The following is an 18,771-nucleotide window of genomic DNA, read 5'->3' on the forward strand; positions in this document are numbered from 1 at the left end:
GCATGTGGGAAAGGACAACAGAGGGGAAGAGGTTGGGAACTTGACCCCAACTTTTATTGGCAAAGGACAATTCTGCAACACCTGAATAAGTTAGAAGGCCCATTCCACCTGAGTATTGTACAAAACAATGTATGGATGGCATGAGGACAGATGCTGCAGCCACACTCCTAATGGTTTTGTATGCTCCAGCTACACTTTTAATTAACTCACCTCTAACCTTCATGGGAATGGCAATAAAAGCCCTTCAGATTTCTCAAGTTCACTCAGGGAGGTAAGGGACACGGAGTGTGGGGTTGACTTATAAGACGCCATGCTCATGACATGTATTCCTGTACTTTATTCAAACATATTGTTGCAGTGGTGCCACCTTGATCACAGTTGTTTATTGGGTTAATTTATTGAACTAACCAGAACTGTCAAATGCTGAGTGGTAGAAGGAAACTGCTGGGTGAAGCTGATGGATCAAGAAATGTTTGAAGGATGGGGAGCATGATAATTAGAATCAGATAACAGGGCCATGTACAGTATCTGGTATTTTGTTTTCCATCAATGATCAGTGAATGCCCTCTTTGTTCTCATTCATTTCCATTTGCCAATGATTCTCATTCATATTGTGGCACAATAGGCTTTTTTTTAAAAAGCTGCTGTTCCTGGTCTAGGGACAAGAATGAGCACTTCTAGTTTGTTTGACCTAAAGATGAGCTGAACAGTAGTTCTCTTGAAAGGTGCTGACGATGTGTGACAACCCTTGAGACAGTTGATAAACAGTACCATAACAAACACAGATCAAATTGTACTGGCAGAACTGTGGGTGATTTGCAGCAGGTCACAAAGGCCTCTTTTTAATGCCCAGGTTTTATTGTATTATTGATTTTGCATTTATAGTGTTGAGCTGTATTAAATTTTTTAAAAATTCTACATTACTGCATGTGCTCACTGGACCGAGCAGTTATCTGAGTAAATCATTAAAATAAACAACTAATTTTTTAAAAAAAATGTGTTGATGGCTTTGCTGTGACAGGATTGATTACTAAGACTTAAACAAAGATCATCTAGGAGTTTTGATTATCTGAGATTTAGCAACAGCAAAAAATCAGACACATTTGCCTCCCTCCTTAAATGAGCCTACGAAAACCATGAAAGTTTAGAACAAACATAGGTTCTGTGTGTGGAAAGATTGCCATGCAAGCCTTATCTCTAGTACTTAAAACAAAAGCCAGATCACCTGGAACAGTCAATCTTGTCCCCCAGCATTTTCTAAACTATGAAACTGCTGCAGTTTGATTCCTGTCACATTCTCCAGTGGAATGTTGGGAACTGTAGTTTGGTTCAGCGCTTAGAATTCTGTGAGAAAAAGTTGTACAGTGGTGCCTCACTAGACAGTTACCCCGCAAGGCAATTTTTTCGCTAGACATTGACTTTTTGCGATCGCTATAGCGATTCGCAAAACAGTGATTCCTATGGGGGAATTTCGCTAGACAATGTTTGGTCCCTGCTTCGCAAACCAATTTTTGCTAGACGACGATTTTGACAGCTCCCTCCGCGCTCGCAAACAGGTATTTTCGGGACCTAAGCTTCGCAAGACAGCTATTTTAACAGCTGATTGGCAGTTCGCAAAGTGGCTATGGCCGATCTTTGCTAGACAACGAAAATTCTTCCCCATTGGAACGCATTAAACAGGTTTCAAAGCATTCCAATGGGGAAATGCTTTTCGTTAGACAATGATTTCGCTAAACAGCGATTTCAGTGGAACAGATTATCATCGTCTAGTGAGGCACCACTGTAGTGGTTTTCTTGGAACTAATTCTAAGCCCCTGAGCAAACTACAAATCCCAGCAGTCCCTTGGATGGAGCCGTGGCAATTGAGATAGAATTAAATGGCTACAACTCAGTAGTGTAGATATACTCTTAGTTCTATGCCTGCCTTTCTGAGCCATTCTTTTTGTAAATGGCTGCTGCTGATGGACCCTGTGGTTCTAGAGACGGAGAAAAAGAGCAAGTTCGATGAATCCTAAGGTCTCTTCTTTTGCCGTGCCTTAAAGTGCTGCTATCTTATCTGTCACTAGATGGCACTGCAGCCTACGATAGGACAAACGGGAACCTCTTAAAATGTTAGTTTAACATAGGGAGGCCCTTGCGAATAGTGTTTCCCTGTGTTTACTTGGGAACTGGCTGCACCTTCCGATAACTGCAGCCTCTGTAACACAGGGGAGTTTCTGGTGTGCAAAGTCACAGTTTCATTTGAACAGCTTCTTATATCTACATGTCATGCAAACAAGCAGAGAGACCAACCTCTTTTATAATCACCACCAAGTGTACTACAAGAGGAGAAAGAGCAGAGAGATACGTGGGCTGGGGAGAAGACTGCCTGCATCTTCACAGAGATTTAAATGTTCATCTGATCTTAAAAGTGACTGTCTTGCAGTGACTTGCAGTGCTTTGCAGACTGGGTTGTGGATGAACTCAGCTCCTTTTTTAAAAAATCTGTGCAGGTTAGAATATCTATTGTGTTAGAGTGATGAACCTAGGCTTTGGTCAAATCTTTCAGTCCTTTCTTATCCTTTCCTCCCACTCCATTGCTTGCTGTCCCCTCTCTGTTAGAATCCAGATCATAATTTTTTTTTGTATGCTGTATAGCTGCATGTTCCTTGATTAGTGCTATATAACAAATAATATCAAGTCTTTGGCACATTGCAGCTTGAATGCCTTAGAACAAGTAATGACTGTTCCTTGTTATTAACTCACGGTGCTGGGCTATGTAGCTGACTTGATAGCTTAGTGAGTTGGAGCAGTGGAAGTTCAATTCTGCGCTATGCCTTATTAGGAGAAGAGCCAGCCCATGTAGCCTTGGGCAAGCTTCAGTTGCTCCAGAGTAAACTGAGATTTTGGAACTGCAGCACCAACATTACAACAATCTATGGTACATGTTGTCAAAAGAATGGGTGGCAGCCAGAAACTGCTGTGGCTTAAATTAAAAAGAAGAGAAGAAACAGTCCAATACACAGAAAATAGCAATGTTGGTTCAGCTAATCTAGCCAGAATATTCTCAATGTATTGGACTGTTGTCCCCCCCCCTTCTTTTTTAATTTTAGCCACAACAGTTTCTGGCTGCCACCCATTCTTGTGATAAGATGTTCCACAGATTGTTGGTCATAAGAAATAATTCTTTTTAAAAGAGCTCCTCTCACTTCTTTATGGCAGATTTTCTTGTAATCAGCACAGTTTGTCAATTTCCATTTCCATATGGCTTTTTTGCTCCTTGCTTTCTTCCAATTTCAAACAGAGATATACAAAAAATACATAAAAGTGCTGCTCTCTGATGCATTTAAATGCAAATATCAAACCAAACACAGAGAGAGAATACGAAGTTAGAGGAGATACAAAGTTTGCAAGGAGCATCTCACAGTTTTACTCGCGTGAGAGACTGAGCAAGTGTAAGAGTGCCATCACTGCATGCAGCTGTCACAAACGCTTCAATTATTCAAAGAAAATGTGTCACTCTTAACTTTTGCCATCATCCTGGCCCTCTAAAAGCATCTGTTGTCCAGAGTAGGGCAGGGCATTAGGTAGCCTGCCTCTCACATGACTTGTAAAATCTGCTATTATTCTGTTCCATCCTGACATCCTGCAGATCAGAGTCAGCCAAGGCAAGGAACCTCCCCACTTGCTGAGTTTGTTCAAAGACAAGCCACTCATTGTTTACAAGGATGGCACATCCAAGAAGGGCGGCCAAGTGCCTGCACCTCCAACGCGTTTGTTCCAAATCCGCAGAAACCTAGCATCCATCACCAGGATTGCAGAGGTAACAAATTCAGATCCAGAAATCTGTTCTTCTTGGTGTAATAAGGTATAACTGCTTCTGGTCCTAATCATAGAGGGAAAGATCTCGATAATAGCAGCAGATGTGTGGTTGTAAAACCGAGGTGGTAATCGTGTGGCTTTTCTCACTCTCTCTCCCAACCCCAAAAGAGAACTACAACTCTAAGGGGAATGGGTCTTCTCTAAAACAATGCATGGCCTCCCTTATGCCTTTGCTTTAGCCAAAAATTTCCCCTCCCCCCAAAAAAACAGAAATGGGGTGCCTCCCACAAAAAAAAAACCCTGGTCATTTGTGGTATTGTGTGGAGGGCCTAGAATTGCCTCCAGAAGTTCCTGGGATTGGAAGAATGCTTCTTGGACCTCCAGTTCTTGCCCATCCCTGGTATAAACAGAGTTCTTCCCCACTTACACGAGCCTGTGCATGCGTGTGCGCGGGAGGGCGGGTGTGCAGGCGGGCCGGTGGGCGTGCATGTGGGCAGGTGGAGGTGGGTGGGAATGTGGGAGTTAGTGCAGGTGGGTGGGAGTGTGTGTGTACTTGTGTGCAGGCGGGTGGGAGTGTCCATGTGCATGTGCCCGTACATGTGCGTTCCTCCAGCCCTCGAAAATATCAAAAATATATTATGTGGCCCTCGATGTGAAAAGTTTGGAGACCCCTGCTCTAGAATAATGTGATTTAATTGGTTAAGCGACGGAATTTTGGCCACTTTCCCAAAACTGAAGAGAATGCTATTTTGAATAATAAAGTCTTAATATTGAAATTGCATTTGCATTTTGGCCGGCTGGTGGCGGTTTGACAGGGGGAAACCACACAATCTTTTCCTGATTCCCCCCCCCCCCATACTTGGTATCGTGAGTTCCTTGTTTTAAAAAATTGCAATTGGTGATTTGCCTCACTTTAATTTATTGAAATATTTATAAATATATACCACCTTTTGAGAGAAAAAGGTGGTTTACCATGTAATAATCTGGAAGAATAAAACATAAAATATAGTAAATCAAAACAACATGAAATGCATAAAGTAGAAAATCAATGAAAATCAAAGTATGAAAGATAGCCCTGCATTTAATTATAAGCACACTGGAAGAACTAGATTTTTATGGCCTTTTTCAAAATAGCGAAGAAGGGGCTGTGCACTTATCCTGATGTGGGCTTTCCATAAGGAGGAATGGGCCATTGCAGAGAAGATATTTGCAGAATGTTTGATGGTCTTGGATGGTATTTAATTTCTGAGAGAGAAGAGAGAACACATCAATTTGGCTAATTTTGGGAAGAATGAAAAGGAAAAACTGAAGCCCGCTCACTCTTGTTTCAGGTTGATGTTGATGCAGCTTCATTGAATTCCAATGACGTTTTTGTCTTGAAACTGCCAAATAATTCTGGATACACCTGGGTTGGCAAAGGAGCAAGCAAAGAAGAACTGAAAGGTGCTGAATATGTAGCCGGTGTGCTGAGATGCAAAACCTCGAGGACTGAAGAAGACGAAGAGCCAGGTTAGTGGACACAAAGTTGTGGTCAATTATTCGGAGGACATGGATCAGGAAGACGGGCAATAGGGATATGTCTATACACAAAAATGCTCCCTCCCAGTATACTGAGGAAGTACACTCCTGCTGAAAGGTTAGAGTTGAAGGGGAAGGTGAGATGGGGAAAAGGTAGATTAATGGATAGATATTTAAAGCAGATACAGGATGACTATTCCCCTTGAAATGTGTTTGCTGTGCAATTCTTCAAAGAACTGTTGTGTTGTATATTCCAGAAGAGTTTTGGAGAGCCCTTGGGGGAAAGAAAGAATATCAGACATCTGCACAATTACTGACAGATTCAGACGATCATCCTCCCCGTCTTTATGGGTGCTCTAATAAGACTGGCAGGTTCATAGTAAGTATAAGACCAATACTTTCTGCTCTTTCCATTGACTAGTGTCGTCATTGCATCTCTGGGTCTTGACCCTCCCTAGCAGAGAGAAGGAAAAAAGTTTTCTGTTGGGCATAAAGACAAAAGGAAGCCTATTTATTGCAGCATAGCAGTTCAGATATCTGCTGTCACATGGTAGTGGCATTACAAAGTGTTGCTGCCATCACTGAATAACTTTTAGGTCCAACCCCCCCTCTTCCAGGAACTTCCTGTTTTTTCTGTATTCAGTAACTTTAGATCTGATCAAATATTGGCAGCTTATTCATTAGTCAAGTAACAAGAGCCATGCAAATTACACACACACACACATACACACACACATGGCCTGCTTTATAGAAACACTGTGTTTTGTACTAAAACTGTTTCACATGAAATAATTTGCTAATTGATTTTTTGCATAATGTGACTGGGTGTCTAGTTAATCTAACAGAGCTATACTTCATTTATTTAAATCCTTTCTCAATCTAGTCCTGCAGTGAGTGTATTATAGTATAATACAAGCCTCAAAGGTTGATGTCTAGATAGGTTACCTGATAGTTGAATCATAAACAATGTGAGAGATCCATAGGTATAAGTTATCCACGATTCTGTAAATGAAACTTCTATTATGCAGGTAGTCTGCCTCATTTATGGAATATTAAAGCTTTCATAGGTAAATGCCCCATGGATTCTCATAATTTTTTCCATATTTTGTCTGGTAACTCAAGTGTGGAAAGATAAAACAGCCACATGAGGTCTTTCAGTGCTGGGAGCTTTTGTTTGGAATCAGTCCTGGACCACCCCTGTCCCATGGTTAGCCCAAGATTCTGACAGATCAAGAAGTAGATATTTCTTTGGGCAGAACTTCTAATTAGCTAGAACTGAGTCTCAGAGTTCAATGTTTCCTAAAAATGTGAATGCTCCTCCCAGCCCAATATCTAAAAATCATGTTTTGTTTCTACTGCCATGTTCTTGGCTTCTCTCTTGCTTTGCCTTGACCTGAATTGCTGACTTCTGTACCTTGACTGTAACTTAGGTCATTCTCCAGCTGTTCTCATGCATACATCTCTTTCCCAACATTTTGCAATCTAAACTATATTTTTGCCTTCACTATTGATTATACAATTTCTGCCACTCCTAGTGTAACATGAGTACTTCACTGTAAAATTCATTCACCCGTAAGTCAGAGAATATTTTAGACTGTTTTGTTTAGAAGGAGATGCAAGACAGTAACGGTTTTTATTATATATTATAGATTGAGGAAGTTCCTGGAGAGTTTACTCAGGATGATTTGGCTGAAGATGATGTTATGTTGTTAGATACCTGGGATCAGGTAAGGCAGTTTTTTAATTGCTGGAGATCTTTGGGGTGAGAGGTATGCAAGTGCATATCTGGACATTAGGTGGCATAGTATGCAAGTGGTAAAATGGAATGTAGCATTTTATTGTACTGGCAGGTAAATCACATATTCCAGTGTCCTCTGCACAGCTGAATCTGCTTGCAAATAGGAAACCAGCACAGAGCAAAGGACTGGGATGCAAACTCCCCCTCTGTAATGGCATTTTCCTGTTTCTAGTGAGTTCTGTGTATGCCCATGTTTACCTGGTGAAACATTAAAAAGTGGTAAACAGCTTAAAAGAATAAAATAAGAATGCATTAGAAATGACTGCAAAGACTTAACCCCATAATGATGCACCCAAGAAGGAACTTAAGAAGGAAAGGAACTCTTAAAAAAACAGATTGTTGCAACCAATGTTGAAATCAGGTTTCAGTGGATATAGTTGATATATGGCTCAGTTGCACCCTATTATTCACCAGGAACACATTCCAACTCCTTGTTTTCTTAGGGACCATTTCAAGATAACATTTGTCAACTCTGACCTAGTAGACCACCTAGAAAAACATTCTCTTTGGACTCTTAAAAACTTGACCATTTTCATTTGGCGAGGTAGTGGCAGTGGCATATATCATTTTGGATTGCATTGCACTTACAACAATAAAGTCTCTTAACCAGGATCACATTTCCCCATACTTTACAGCCTTGTGGGTGAAGCCGGAAAGGAAGAGCTGGCTGTGTTTAAGCCATCTCTGTGTTAAAGGAAGACACATTTAAAAACACTAGCACCCTCATCTCAGCAAAGCACCCGCCCCTCCTATTGTTCAGAGATAAAAATTCATTGATAATTCTCCTGTCCTGATCTGCCTAGGAAAGAGAGAACACATTTCTTACCAAACAGCTTTCATTCTTCCTTATTAGTCTGTTTTGGGGAGAACTCGGCTATTTACTCCAGTTGGAAACAGGAAGGCTAGAATCTTAGAGGACCTGTTGTGTGTGTTCTCCAAGTTCAGGGTTGATGCAGGGCATTGTGTTCTCTGTGTTTTGAAATGGAGGTAGGCAGAATTTTCCACCACATGTCTATAAACGTTTATGTGTGCGTGGGAAGGATTTCAATTTGTCTTTGTTAGGGTGGGGCATATACTGTAAGTATAGTAGAGTTGTATGCCAATTTTAGCTACCTTTGCCTTCTTTCACTGAGTGGGAAAAACATGACACCTACTCTACATACTGATATACTGTAATACGAATAAGGTGTAGCCTGAATTTATTTGATTTTAAAAGTGCAAGAGTGGGTTGTACTTCCTCAACAACCAGCTAGTTATTCTGGTACAAACTGGGCAAAGTCTCGCCAGAAAGTATAGTCTCACCATTTGTGTTCTGTTCAGATAGTCTCTTTTTTTCATCATGGGATGATCCACCCTTCACTCTCTCAGTAGTAAGATGTTATTTCCTTGTTTGTATTCTATCTTGTCCCTGGGGGGTTGCTAAAATTAATATTACAATTAAAATAATATAATAACATGAACACATAATAATATAAAATAACGGTATAGATTAGTTTGTGGAATTAAAACAGTAAGAAAATCCAAGGAAACTTTGCTTTCACTGAAGATGAAAAGGCCTGAGAACTTAGAAAGGAATTTTTCTGGCTTAGAAATGGCATAAAGGAGAACAGACACCACATGAAAGTATCCCCTGAATATTCCATAGTTGGGAGGTCAAAACTAAGTAGGCCCTTTCCCCTATAGCCACCTCCAATATCTCAAACGATAGGGACCCCTGAAGAAAATGAAGACCATAGAAGAGTGGTTCCCTGATGTTCTTGGACTAGTTGTGTCCAGGATTTCTGGGAGTTGTAGTCTAAGAACATCTGGGGACCCAAGATTGGGAACACCTGCCATAGAGTATGGGTAGGCAGATGTGCTATACTGGTCCTAATCTGACTTTAAGGAACAGAATTGGTGCTTGGAACAGAACCTAGAAACAAGGTGGGAACCAATGGAGTTGATGAGGCACATCTATAATAGGATCATAACAAAAACAGGTCTCCTCTCTCATTTAAAAAACAACATGAAGCAGCAGTGACTGAAAGGGGACAGGCAATTGGAGGAAAGAGATACAGACGTAAGCTGATAGGTAGTTTCAGGCTGGATTGCTCCATGAGTTAAGTGTCTGACAACTGATTGATTGATTGATTGATTGATTGATTGATTGATTGATTGATTGATTGATTGATTGATTGATTGATTGATTGATTGATTGATTGATTGATTGATTGATTGATTGATTGTACTTCTGTGCTGCCTTTCTCCTGATAACAGAACTCAAGGCAGCTCAGAGATCATTAAAGAGATGGGTATTTAAACAAAATACAAGAAGTATTAAAATTATTAAATGTGAAAATATTAAAATCATCTTAGATTAAAAAGTATTAAAAGGCATTGTAAAAATGAAGAATATAATGGCAACAAGGTTAGGCCAACTAGCTATGTTAAAATTTAATATTTTCAGTTTTAGTTGCCAGTAAGATTATAAATAATTGTAGGCCAGGTTATTGTAAATTCCATATTTTTCTTGCCTTCATAGGAAACCAAATGTTTCTTAGCAAGTGCATTTAAATTATTATTATTTGAAAAGTTTCTTCTTGGGAAAATGCCGTAACTGGGGTTCTTGGCATTTGACGGAAGACATTAAAAAGCACAGAACACAAATAATTAGCATAGAAGGAAAATTGAAAACAGTAGATTTTCATAATCTGTCCATTGCCTGCTGCACATGTCTGTAATAATTTACATGTTGCCAGCCCGCCTAAATTCTTTTACTCTGATATTGTAAGAAGCGTTTGCTAAATAAATATTTTGCTTATTCTTGAGAAAACAATGGAGCTTATAGACAACAGGGATTGATGGAGTTAGATCGGCTCCTAATTTCCTTTGTCCTGGATTCACTTGCTTGGAAATCATGTGGGTAGAGTGCCACTGAAGTAAAAACCTTATGCCAGGAAAGTACCACCAGTGTACTGAACTGAAAGCATGGCGGAAAAAAGAGAACACTCATTCAGACTCACATCCAACCAAGTGGTTTTGGTATCTGGCTGTGGAGCCAGAGTTTGGGAGTTTGATTCCCCACTGTGCCTCCTGTAAGTAAAGCCAGCCTGTACAGCCTTGGGCAAGCTGCACAGTCCCAGAATGCATCCAGAAGAAGGGAACGGAAAACCACTTCTGAGCATTCTTTATCTGGGAAACACCGAGAATGTTGACATAAGTCAGAATTGACTTCACAGCACATGATGATGATTAGTGATGAGTAGAAAGAAAACAGCACTTAGTGTAGAGACAGAAGGAACGCTGAGAGGATATCACACGAACAGCAGAGAAGAAATATAGGACAGTGTCAAGGTTGTGGGCCATAGAAGTCATAGTGGTGAAGAGGAAACCATGTAAGCTGAACCTTAAAATCACCATCTTTGAATATCGACCCCTAGTACTTTACTATGATTCAGTCTGTGGGACTGTTTCTGTTTTATTTCAAAACAATTGCAGCAATTTGTGTGTTTTCTTTGTCTCTAGGTATTTGTCTGGATTGGCAAAGATGCTAATGAAACGGAACGCACCGAATCAATCAAATGTGGTAAGGAACCAAACAGTTCATCCAAAATCTGATTGTAACAGGTTCCAAAGGATTTAGATAAATGAAGGATATTTGAATTGCTACCCCAAACTAGATTTGAAAGAGATCATAATCAACCCTGAAGGCTCAGGGTCTGTTCTGACATTACCTTCATAGCATATTGACTACCACTATCCATTTGAAGTGCATGTGTGTGTGTTTGTGTGCATGCAAGTATCTGTTGCTGTTTTTTTTTTTTTTTTGCCTTCTTACTGCTTTCTTGTTTACATGTCAGCAAGGACATGGGAAACTTTGTTTTCTCTGGTGTACTTTCAGTTGCCATATATTTGTATACATGTATTAATTTTTCAACTGATTTAACATAATAATAGGCCATCTACATGACAGCTGCTCAAATCCTTAACTGTGCACAACTGAAAGAAAACAATATTTCATATTAACAAAGTTCATCAAGTCATGGTGTGTGCCCCACCAACCCCCTTGCTGGTGGAGCTGGGGTTCCTTGTTAATAACTCCATGGGCTCCAGTTCAGCTTCTTGACTCATATCAGCTTTTATTAGTTATAGTACCAGTTCCTTCAGCCTTCTCCTCCCCCCCGGTCAAATTACAGTCTCTACTTGCCAGCTTGGGCTCCAGTTAGTTTCACTGGAATTCCCCCAGATTACAGATTCTGGAAGGTAGGAAGGAGGAGAGAGCTTAGGTCCGAGACACATCCCTTTAAGAGGCTTGTATAAATGAGCACAAGAACTCGGTCTCTGCAGCTCATATCTCCTGGTCCCCTCCCTCACTTGCCTCGTTGGGACTGCAGCATCCAGGCTAATGTCGGCTTGTCCAAGTGTGTGACTGGAGTCTCCGGTGCCTGCTTCCTGTTGCAAGCCAATAAACAGCTTCTGGGATCCTCCCACACGTCCTCTTCTTCCAAAATAGGTAGCAACCCCTTCCCAGTTCTGCTATTTTTATGCCCCTTGGCCCTGCCTCCTCCAGCTGTCTCCCATCAGGACACTGTCTGTCCTGCAGCTGCAGGGACTCCCTCCAGCTGACGTGATCCTGAGGAACCCATCCTCTTCAAACTGGCTTCAGCATCCTCTTCTGAAACTGGCTTCAGCATGGGGCTTTGCAAGTAACAATGCAAGGAGGGAGACAGTTGCTGTTTGATTCTCATAGGTGAAATAACTATAACAGAATTGTCGATAGTTCATGGGACAAGGTTAAACTAAGCAATGTCAAATAAGCAAATCATTGTGAATACACCACGTACGTACCCATAAAACAATTCTCTGGATCACAATGCAATTCTTCTGAAAACTCTTTAGTGAGTTATTGGTATTCACGTGAATAAGAGAACATTTCTCCAGAACATTCCACGGAAGGAGGCCTTGTTTGAAACTGCTGCACTTTGAAAAATGTCTAAATGAGCCCTTTGACTCAAGGGATATTGTGATCCTTTAAGCAGCCAAGCATACAATGGCTGAATTCCTGTTGCTCTATTATACAACAGGCAGAGCATTCAATTATCGCTAGCTGAGTCCCTGCTGGAATTCTTGGGGGCACCTGTATCTGCTGGCTTAATGTGTACACTTGACAATCCGAGCAGGGACCTGTTAATTGCTGGCTAGGATAGACAGAATGCCATGCTATTTGTGTTAACAAAGCAACAGAATTTTAGCCAATAACCATGTTTGGGAGAGTGCTGTAAGGTAGTTACTGTGCAATCTTATACATAATTACTTGGAGGTATTACTTCCAGTAGGTACGCATATTGTTCCATCTCAAAAGCAAAACACTGGCCAAGACTTCCTGGGCAGAGTGGCTCACATAACCATAGCAGAGAGATTTGTTGTCATTTTGTTAGCTCAGAACTAGAAGTGTAGAAAGGAGCACTTGGTTATAAATTAGCCGTGCTTTACCTGGAATAAAATTTAGCTCAACTGCCTCTTAAGATTCTGCTAGCCTGCTACATAGACATTAGCACAGGGATCCTTGCAGTGACAATTCTCAATAATCAAGTACAATGATGCAGTGCATAAGAGCCAGGCGGAAATACAGAAAACTATATGGATACACTTTACAGGGATTCTTATGGAGAGGACACACAACACACAAATGACAAGGAGCCTCTCCATTTAAGTAGATGGAAAAGTAAAATCAGAACAGGAATGGTAATTTCTGAAAACTACAGCACTAATTGCATATTCTGTCTCCTAGTAATAGCCTATTATTAATATTTTGTATATTTGTGTGTTTCAGCTAAATGTTACATTGAGACTGATCCTTCCGGACGAGACAAAAGGACTCCAGTTGTTATTGTCAAACAAGGTTATGAACCTCTGACATTTACAGGCTGGTTTTTGGGCTGGGATTACAATAAATGGAAAAACTGAATAGCTACAGAAGCCTCAACTGCAGAATAGATCTCAGGGCATAGCTATCCTTTGGCAGTTTTAAGCATGTGTTACAAATTCATTGTATATGCAGCTACTGTCATAGTACATATTCCAGTCTTATATGCAATTGTGCACGCACACATTTTATAAGAATTGATCTATGATCCTAGATAAAAATGGAAACATCCCCTCGACAAATCTGGAAACTGTTCATACATGTGAATGGGAGAGTCTTGTATCTCTGTGCAGCGTTTCTGACTATCACGGCAAAGCATGCTTGCCTGGATCCAAGCTAAGTTCGTGCTTGAAATGGGGCTGTAGATCTTCTGCATTAGCACTGAGCTCTGTATATGCCTTGGCTTATTATGTTCTTGATTGAGTCCCTGCCCTAGTATGAGTTGCAGTAGTAGGTGGCTTTTCTTCCGTGTTACTCCAGAATAGGTCATCAAGTGTTTGAAAAAAGCTGGTCTATTTTCCAACAGTTCTACATTCTCAGCTTTGCTTTCCCTTAAGTACTGTCAGAAGGCAACTGTATTTTTCATTTATCTTTAGTCCAAGCCCCAGATGCTTATTCCAGCTTCTCTGTTTAAGAACTCTAAGGAATTGTAGAGTGACCTCTTGCTATAGGCCATGGTTCGGGAAAGCTTCCAAAGCAACCCGACAATATCTGAAATTTTATAACTAAGCTAAGGGAAGTTCTCTGTCCCAGGTGAACTGTAGCTTAGACAACTTATGTTTGAATACTTTCCTTTACTAAAGCAGGGTTGGGGGACATGTGGTCCTCTAAATATTAGATTGCAATCAGGTCTAGCTGAGAGACGGTAAGAGCTGCAGTTGAACATCTCAATGGCCACATATTCTAATCCCTAGTCAAGGTTGTACCTCAGCCATTGTGATTTGCTAAGAGCTATAGCAGAAAAGACTCTCACCTTTTCATCGCTGTGGTCCCAACTGCTGAAAAATACCATTTTTTCCCTCTTTCTGTGCCAAAACAGTGGGCTTTTAAAACATTTCAACAAAGCCAGGTTACTTGAAATCCTAATGCATCGGGTGTACCAGATTCTTCTGATGATCACTGGGTTAAAATGGCCATGCAAAAGTTATTGCCATGCCAAAGGTAACATTATCCACACGTTACAACCACAATCACTCCCTCTCATTTTTCGAAATCACACCACATAATCCAGCAGAGGTGGGAAATCATTAAGACATTTGATGAACTGCAATGCATTTCTGAAGCAACTTCTAATTTTTATCAGCATCTCTTAAATGAGAAGATGGATTGGCAAATGTGTTCCACAGTGTGAAATACTATTGAGTGGATGGGCAGGCATTGCTCAAATCTAGTTTTGCTTCTGGATCTCACTGTGGGTTTTTTGTTTCCTGATCCAACACCAAAACCACACGAGGAAGCCTCTTTCTTCATACTGCTCTCCTTGCTGGACCTAGGCACCCATTGGTGAAGCCAAATTTTTATATAAAATACTGATGGGGCAATTATAAATTTCAAATAAGCATATACATGTCCAGAAAGTGACATTAATTGTAAAACCTCTACAACTATGTAATTGTTATTTCTTTTTTATAGTAAATTAAATGTGGCACATTTGTAGACGCAGGACTCTTATTTTGCCAATTAATAAACGCTTTATAATTCTGAACAAACTTATATTGTTGCCATCCTTCTTTTATACCAACATGGTTAATTTTGACATTGTGGCATATGAAGGGAGTCTGTTTTCCCATTCACTTACTCTGGAGACTGATAATACTCTCCACGATTAACAGTAGTCATTACTGGCAGAACACATCAGTTCTATCTATTACAGTTTTATCCACCCTTTCTGCCACAGGTTCAGACAATGTACATTGTTTCCCACCCACCCATTTCATTCTCAAAGTGACACTGTGAGGTAGGTTAGACTCGCCACCAAGATCACCTTTCTATCTCAGTGTGTAGACTAATGTAACAATGTGCCACAGTATCTCTTTCTAGCCATGAACTGGTAAATCTTTAACATAAAATAACAAAAATATTAATGGATCTAAAGAGATCTCAACTATCTTTTCAATTATTTCTATTCTAATCTATTACCACAATTTCTTAATGACAAAACAATAAATTTCCTATTTAACATTCCTTGTCGCATTTCCCACACATCTGATTATGTGACTTCAGTGTACAGTATAACTGCCCGGAGTAGACACGTTCTAGATGGGCCGTATATAAATCTAATAAATAAATATACATTTTATATGACTTCATTATTTTAAGCATTATGGATGTTAATGAGATTATGAAATGGATTATTATACCATTTTTTTCTATTACAAGAACATTTGGAATATCATTTCCACGGCAGTATGTGAACATTGTCATATTTCTGAGCCTTCGTGGTCTGCTAGAACTCATACAGTCTACATCACTCCCTTCTTACCTACATCTTCCCTTCATACCACTTTTTATGGGCTTTAACTATAGATAATACTCCTGGGAGTGACGTGGTCACTTCATGTCTGAATTCCTTTCAGTATTTTACTCCTTTTACAGTGAAGTTGATTGAAATGCTACATGAGATTAGAATGCTGAATACGTTGCAGAAAACAGACACATTGAGCATGATATCTCACATGCAGAGATCTTTCCAAATCTATGAGATCTATTGCTTTTCATAGCTTATCTTCAGATATGAAGAACAGGTTTGTGCTTTTGTATTTCACTTCCTCCTCATAGTTTTGCATAGCTTTTAAGTTAAAGGTCACCTTACAGAAAAAGAAACAAGACTGATTCTTATTTGCTCTAATACAAGAATGAAAAATCTAATTACCCTGTTCCCTGAAAATAAGACAGAGTCTTATATTAATTTTTGCTTCCCCCCCCCAAAAAAAAAACGCATTAGGGCTTATTTTCAGGGGATGTTTTATATTTTTTCATGTACAACAATCTACGTTTATTCAAATACAGTCATGTCATCTGGCTGCTGCACAATGATGGAGAGCGGGGTTGCACTTAACTGGGGCTTATTTTGGGGGTAGGGCTTATATTATGAGCATCCTGAAAAAATCATACTAGGGCTTATTTTCAGGTTAGGTCTTATTTTAGGGGAAACAGGGTAGCAATTTCCTTATATAATGCAATTAGTAAAAGACAAATCAGATGCATTGCTGTATTCATCCTGGCTCCCTCAGGAAACAACTTAAGTAGCTTCACTGCAGCAGAAGAAAAAGTTGAATTTCTTGTTAAAATATAAGTCTTGCTAGTAATATTCGTACTTTTGTGTGCATTGTTTTATTTCTGTATCCAAGGAAAACTATACATACTTTTCTATTTAATGTTAAGTACTGTTTTGTCTAATAAATATATGGTTTCAATGTGGAATTTGGCATTTGTTTTGTTCCAATACAACTACCAGTGCTTTTGCCATGCTGTATCACATTAACAATGAATGAAGCTTACAGCATGTCAATCACCTTATTGGAAAGTTTGTTATGCTAGGAGTGTCTGGATTTATTGTCAATGGTAATTACAGTTTTATGACAAAATGTGAAGAGCAAATGTCGCTATAAATTGTATCTCAAATGTATGTCTATCGTTAAGACATCATAATCATTAATCAAATTGAAAAATATAATTAAGATGTAAGAATGCTGTAGGATGTGGATGTTAGCACTATCAACTTGGATTTGGAAATGTGACTCGTTTCCTTTCTGAGTAGATATTTCAGTAATCTAAAGATTTTTCTGCAATTTGACTCACTTGTTAAATTAATGAAGACATTTTTTAGACCACAGTACAGCTGTGATGGTTATAAATTGGTGTGCTGTCATAGCTGTGGTTGCTCCACTAGAAAAGGAACACAGATAGGGTCAGCATGATAGAGAAACTGAAGTGATAGGCTCAGGTGGCAGATAACTGGGAAGTACGAGTTGTGGTCAGGAGTCAGGCAAAAACACATGGTTTTTCTTAGGCTTCCTCAGCTAGCCTGCTGCTCTCAGATAAAATGGAGGATCCTGCCTTTTCATTAGTGTGGATCATACAGCTGGCATTCTGTCCATTCCTGTACACAAAATCTCTCATCTTATCCTTTGAGAAATTGCTGGATAGCTCAGTGGTTTAGGTAGAGCCAGATGTTGGGAGTTTGATTCCTCACTGTGCCTCCTTGACAGGGGCTGGACTCTGATCCATAGGATCCCTTCCAGTGTACATGGACAAAAAGGTATACCTCATTTCAAAAAACAAAGTTTTTAAAAAATATCCTAACGTCATTCATAATAGACACATTAGAACAGGGGTCCCCAACCTCTGGTTCATGGCCTTGGTAGGATTGGGTCACGGAGACAGATCTCCTGCTCCCCCCATGCACGCACTCCCCACATGCATGCCCACATGCACAGACGGCCCACCCACCAGCACACACAGGTGCCCCACCCATCCACGAGCGCACCCCCTCCCATCCATGTATGCGTGTGAGCACACCTTGCCCACTCCCAACCGGTCCACAGTTCAGAAAAGTTTGAAGACCACTGCATTAGAGTATTAAACATTAGTGTCTCGTTGAAAATGTCCTAATGTGAATATAATGGAAAATAAGAAATAATGTAGAATCCGTTAATCAGGCAGTGAGGAGTGGGGGTGGGCTCCTACTTTTAAAATGAAAGATGTGATTCGCTTCGTATAGCCCTGTGACAAACTTAAATAATCACAGACATATAGTCATAATTCAGACTTAGCCCTCTCGAAGGAAAAAGGCAACCAGTATTAATATGGGGCCTGCCCACCTACAGGGCTTAAACATCTCCATGGTGTCCCCTGACACCACCACAAAATCTGGCCTGCTGATTTCCTACAGGCCGTCCTTTTTATGCTGCTGCTCCGCAAAAAGGAAATGGTAAACAACTTCTGAGTGTTCTCTACCTGGAAAACCCTTAAAAGGGTTGCCATATGTCAGAATTGACTTAATATCACATTTATTATTATTATTATTATTATTATTATTATTATTATTATTATTATTATTATTATTATTATTATTATTATTATTATTATTATTATTATTATTATTATTATTATTATTATTATTATTATTATTATTATTATTAAGAAAGGGAATAGTAATCTCTATCTGGATTCCTGGGGAAGTGGTGGAGAGAGTCTCTCCATTCTATCCCAATAAAGAAAAGATTACTTTGAAAATTCGATATTATTAAGGAGCAGAGTAATTTTTAATGAAGATAATTAAATTTGTACTCCCATATTAATGTTTCTTAGAATTCAGTTAGTATAACATTATTTTCCATATTAATCTGGGAAATGTACATGATGGAAAGTTGAGATGGGATTGCCTAGAATGGCAGAGCTCAACTTGTCTAAAAAAAAATCAAAAGTCCCCAGGGAGTCATGATACTCACAGCTGTGGGCAAGTTGTTCTCACAATCTTACCTTCCTTGCAGGGTTCTTGTTCAATAAAGTGGGAAGAAGAGCATATAAACTGCTTTAGCTTATTGGGGGAGGAGTAACCATGAATGTAAATTATTGCTGTGTGCTGCCAAGTTGCTTTGGACCTATACCAGACAAGTCAATTAATGACATCCAAAAGGTCCTATTATTAATAGGCCTGCCCAGATCTTGCAGACTAAAGACCATGGCTTCCATTACTGATTTAATCAATCTCTATCTCTTTTCTTACTCTGTTATATCTCTGTTG

General features: G+C 39.7%; 1 protein-coding gene across 1 annotated transcript in view; it reads left to right on the forward strand.

Moving 5' to 3' along the window:
- The window catches only part of SCIN (scinderin), a 71,609-nt gene extending 56,878 nt beyond the window's left edge, over positions 1-14,731 (forward strand). Inside the window, exons 11-16 of the mRNA XM_073003246.2 lie at positions 3,632-3,802; positions 5,133-5,310; positions 5,577-5,698; positions 6,969-7,046; positions 10,622-10,682; positions 12,930-14,731. Of these exons, the coding sequence (XP_072859347.2) occupies positions 3,632-3,802; positions 5,133-5,310; positions 5,577-5,698; positions 6,969-7,046; positions 10,622-10,682; positions 12,930-13,063 (744 nt within the window). The 3' untranslated portion in view covers positions 13,064-14,731. The remainder of the gene's footprint in view (positions 1-3,631; positions 3,803-5,132; positions 5,311-5,576; positions 5,699-6,968; positions 7,047-10,621; positions 10,683-12,929) is intronic.
- Positions 14,732-18,771: the final 4,040 nt, after the last annotated feature.

Source organism: Pogona vitticeps, chromosome 6, assembly GCF_051106095.1.
Source record: "Pogona vitticeps strain Pit_001003342236 chromosome 6, PviZW2.1, whole genome shotgun sequence".
Lineage (NCBI taxonomy): Eukaryota > Metazoa > Chordata > Lepidosauria > Squamata > Agamidae > Pogona > Pogona vitticeps.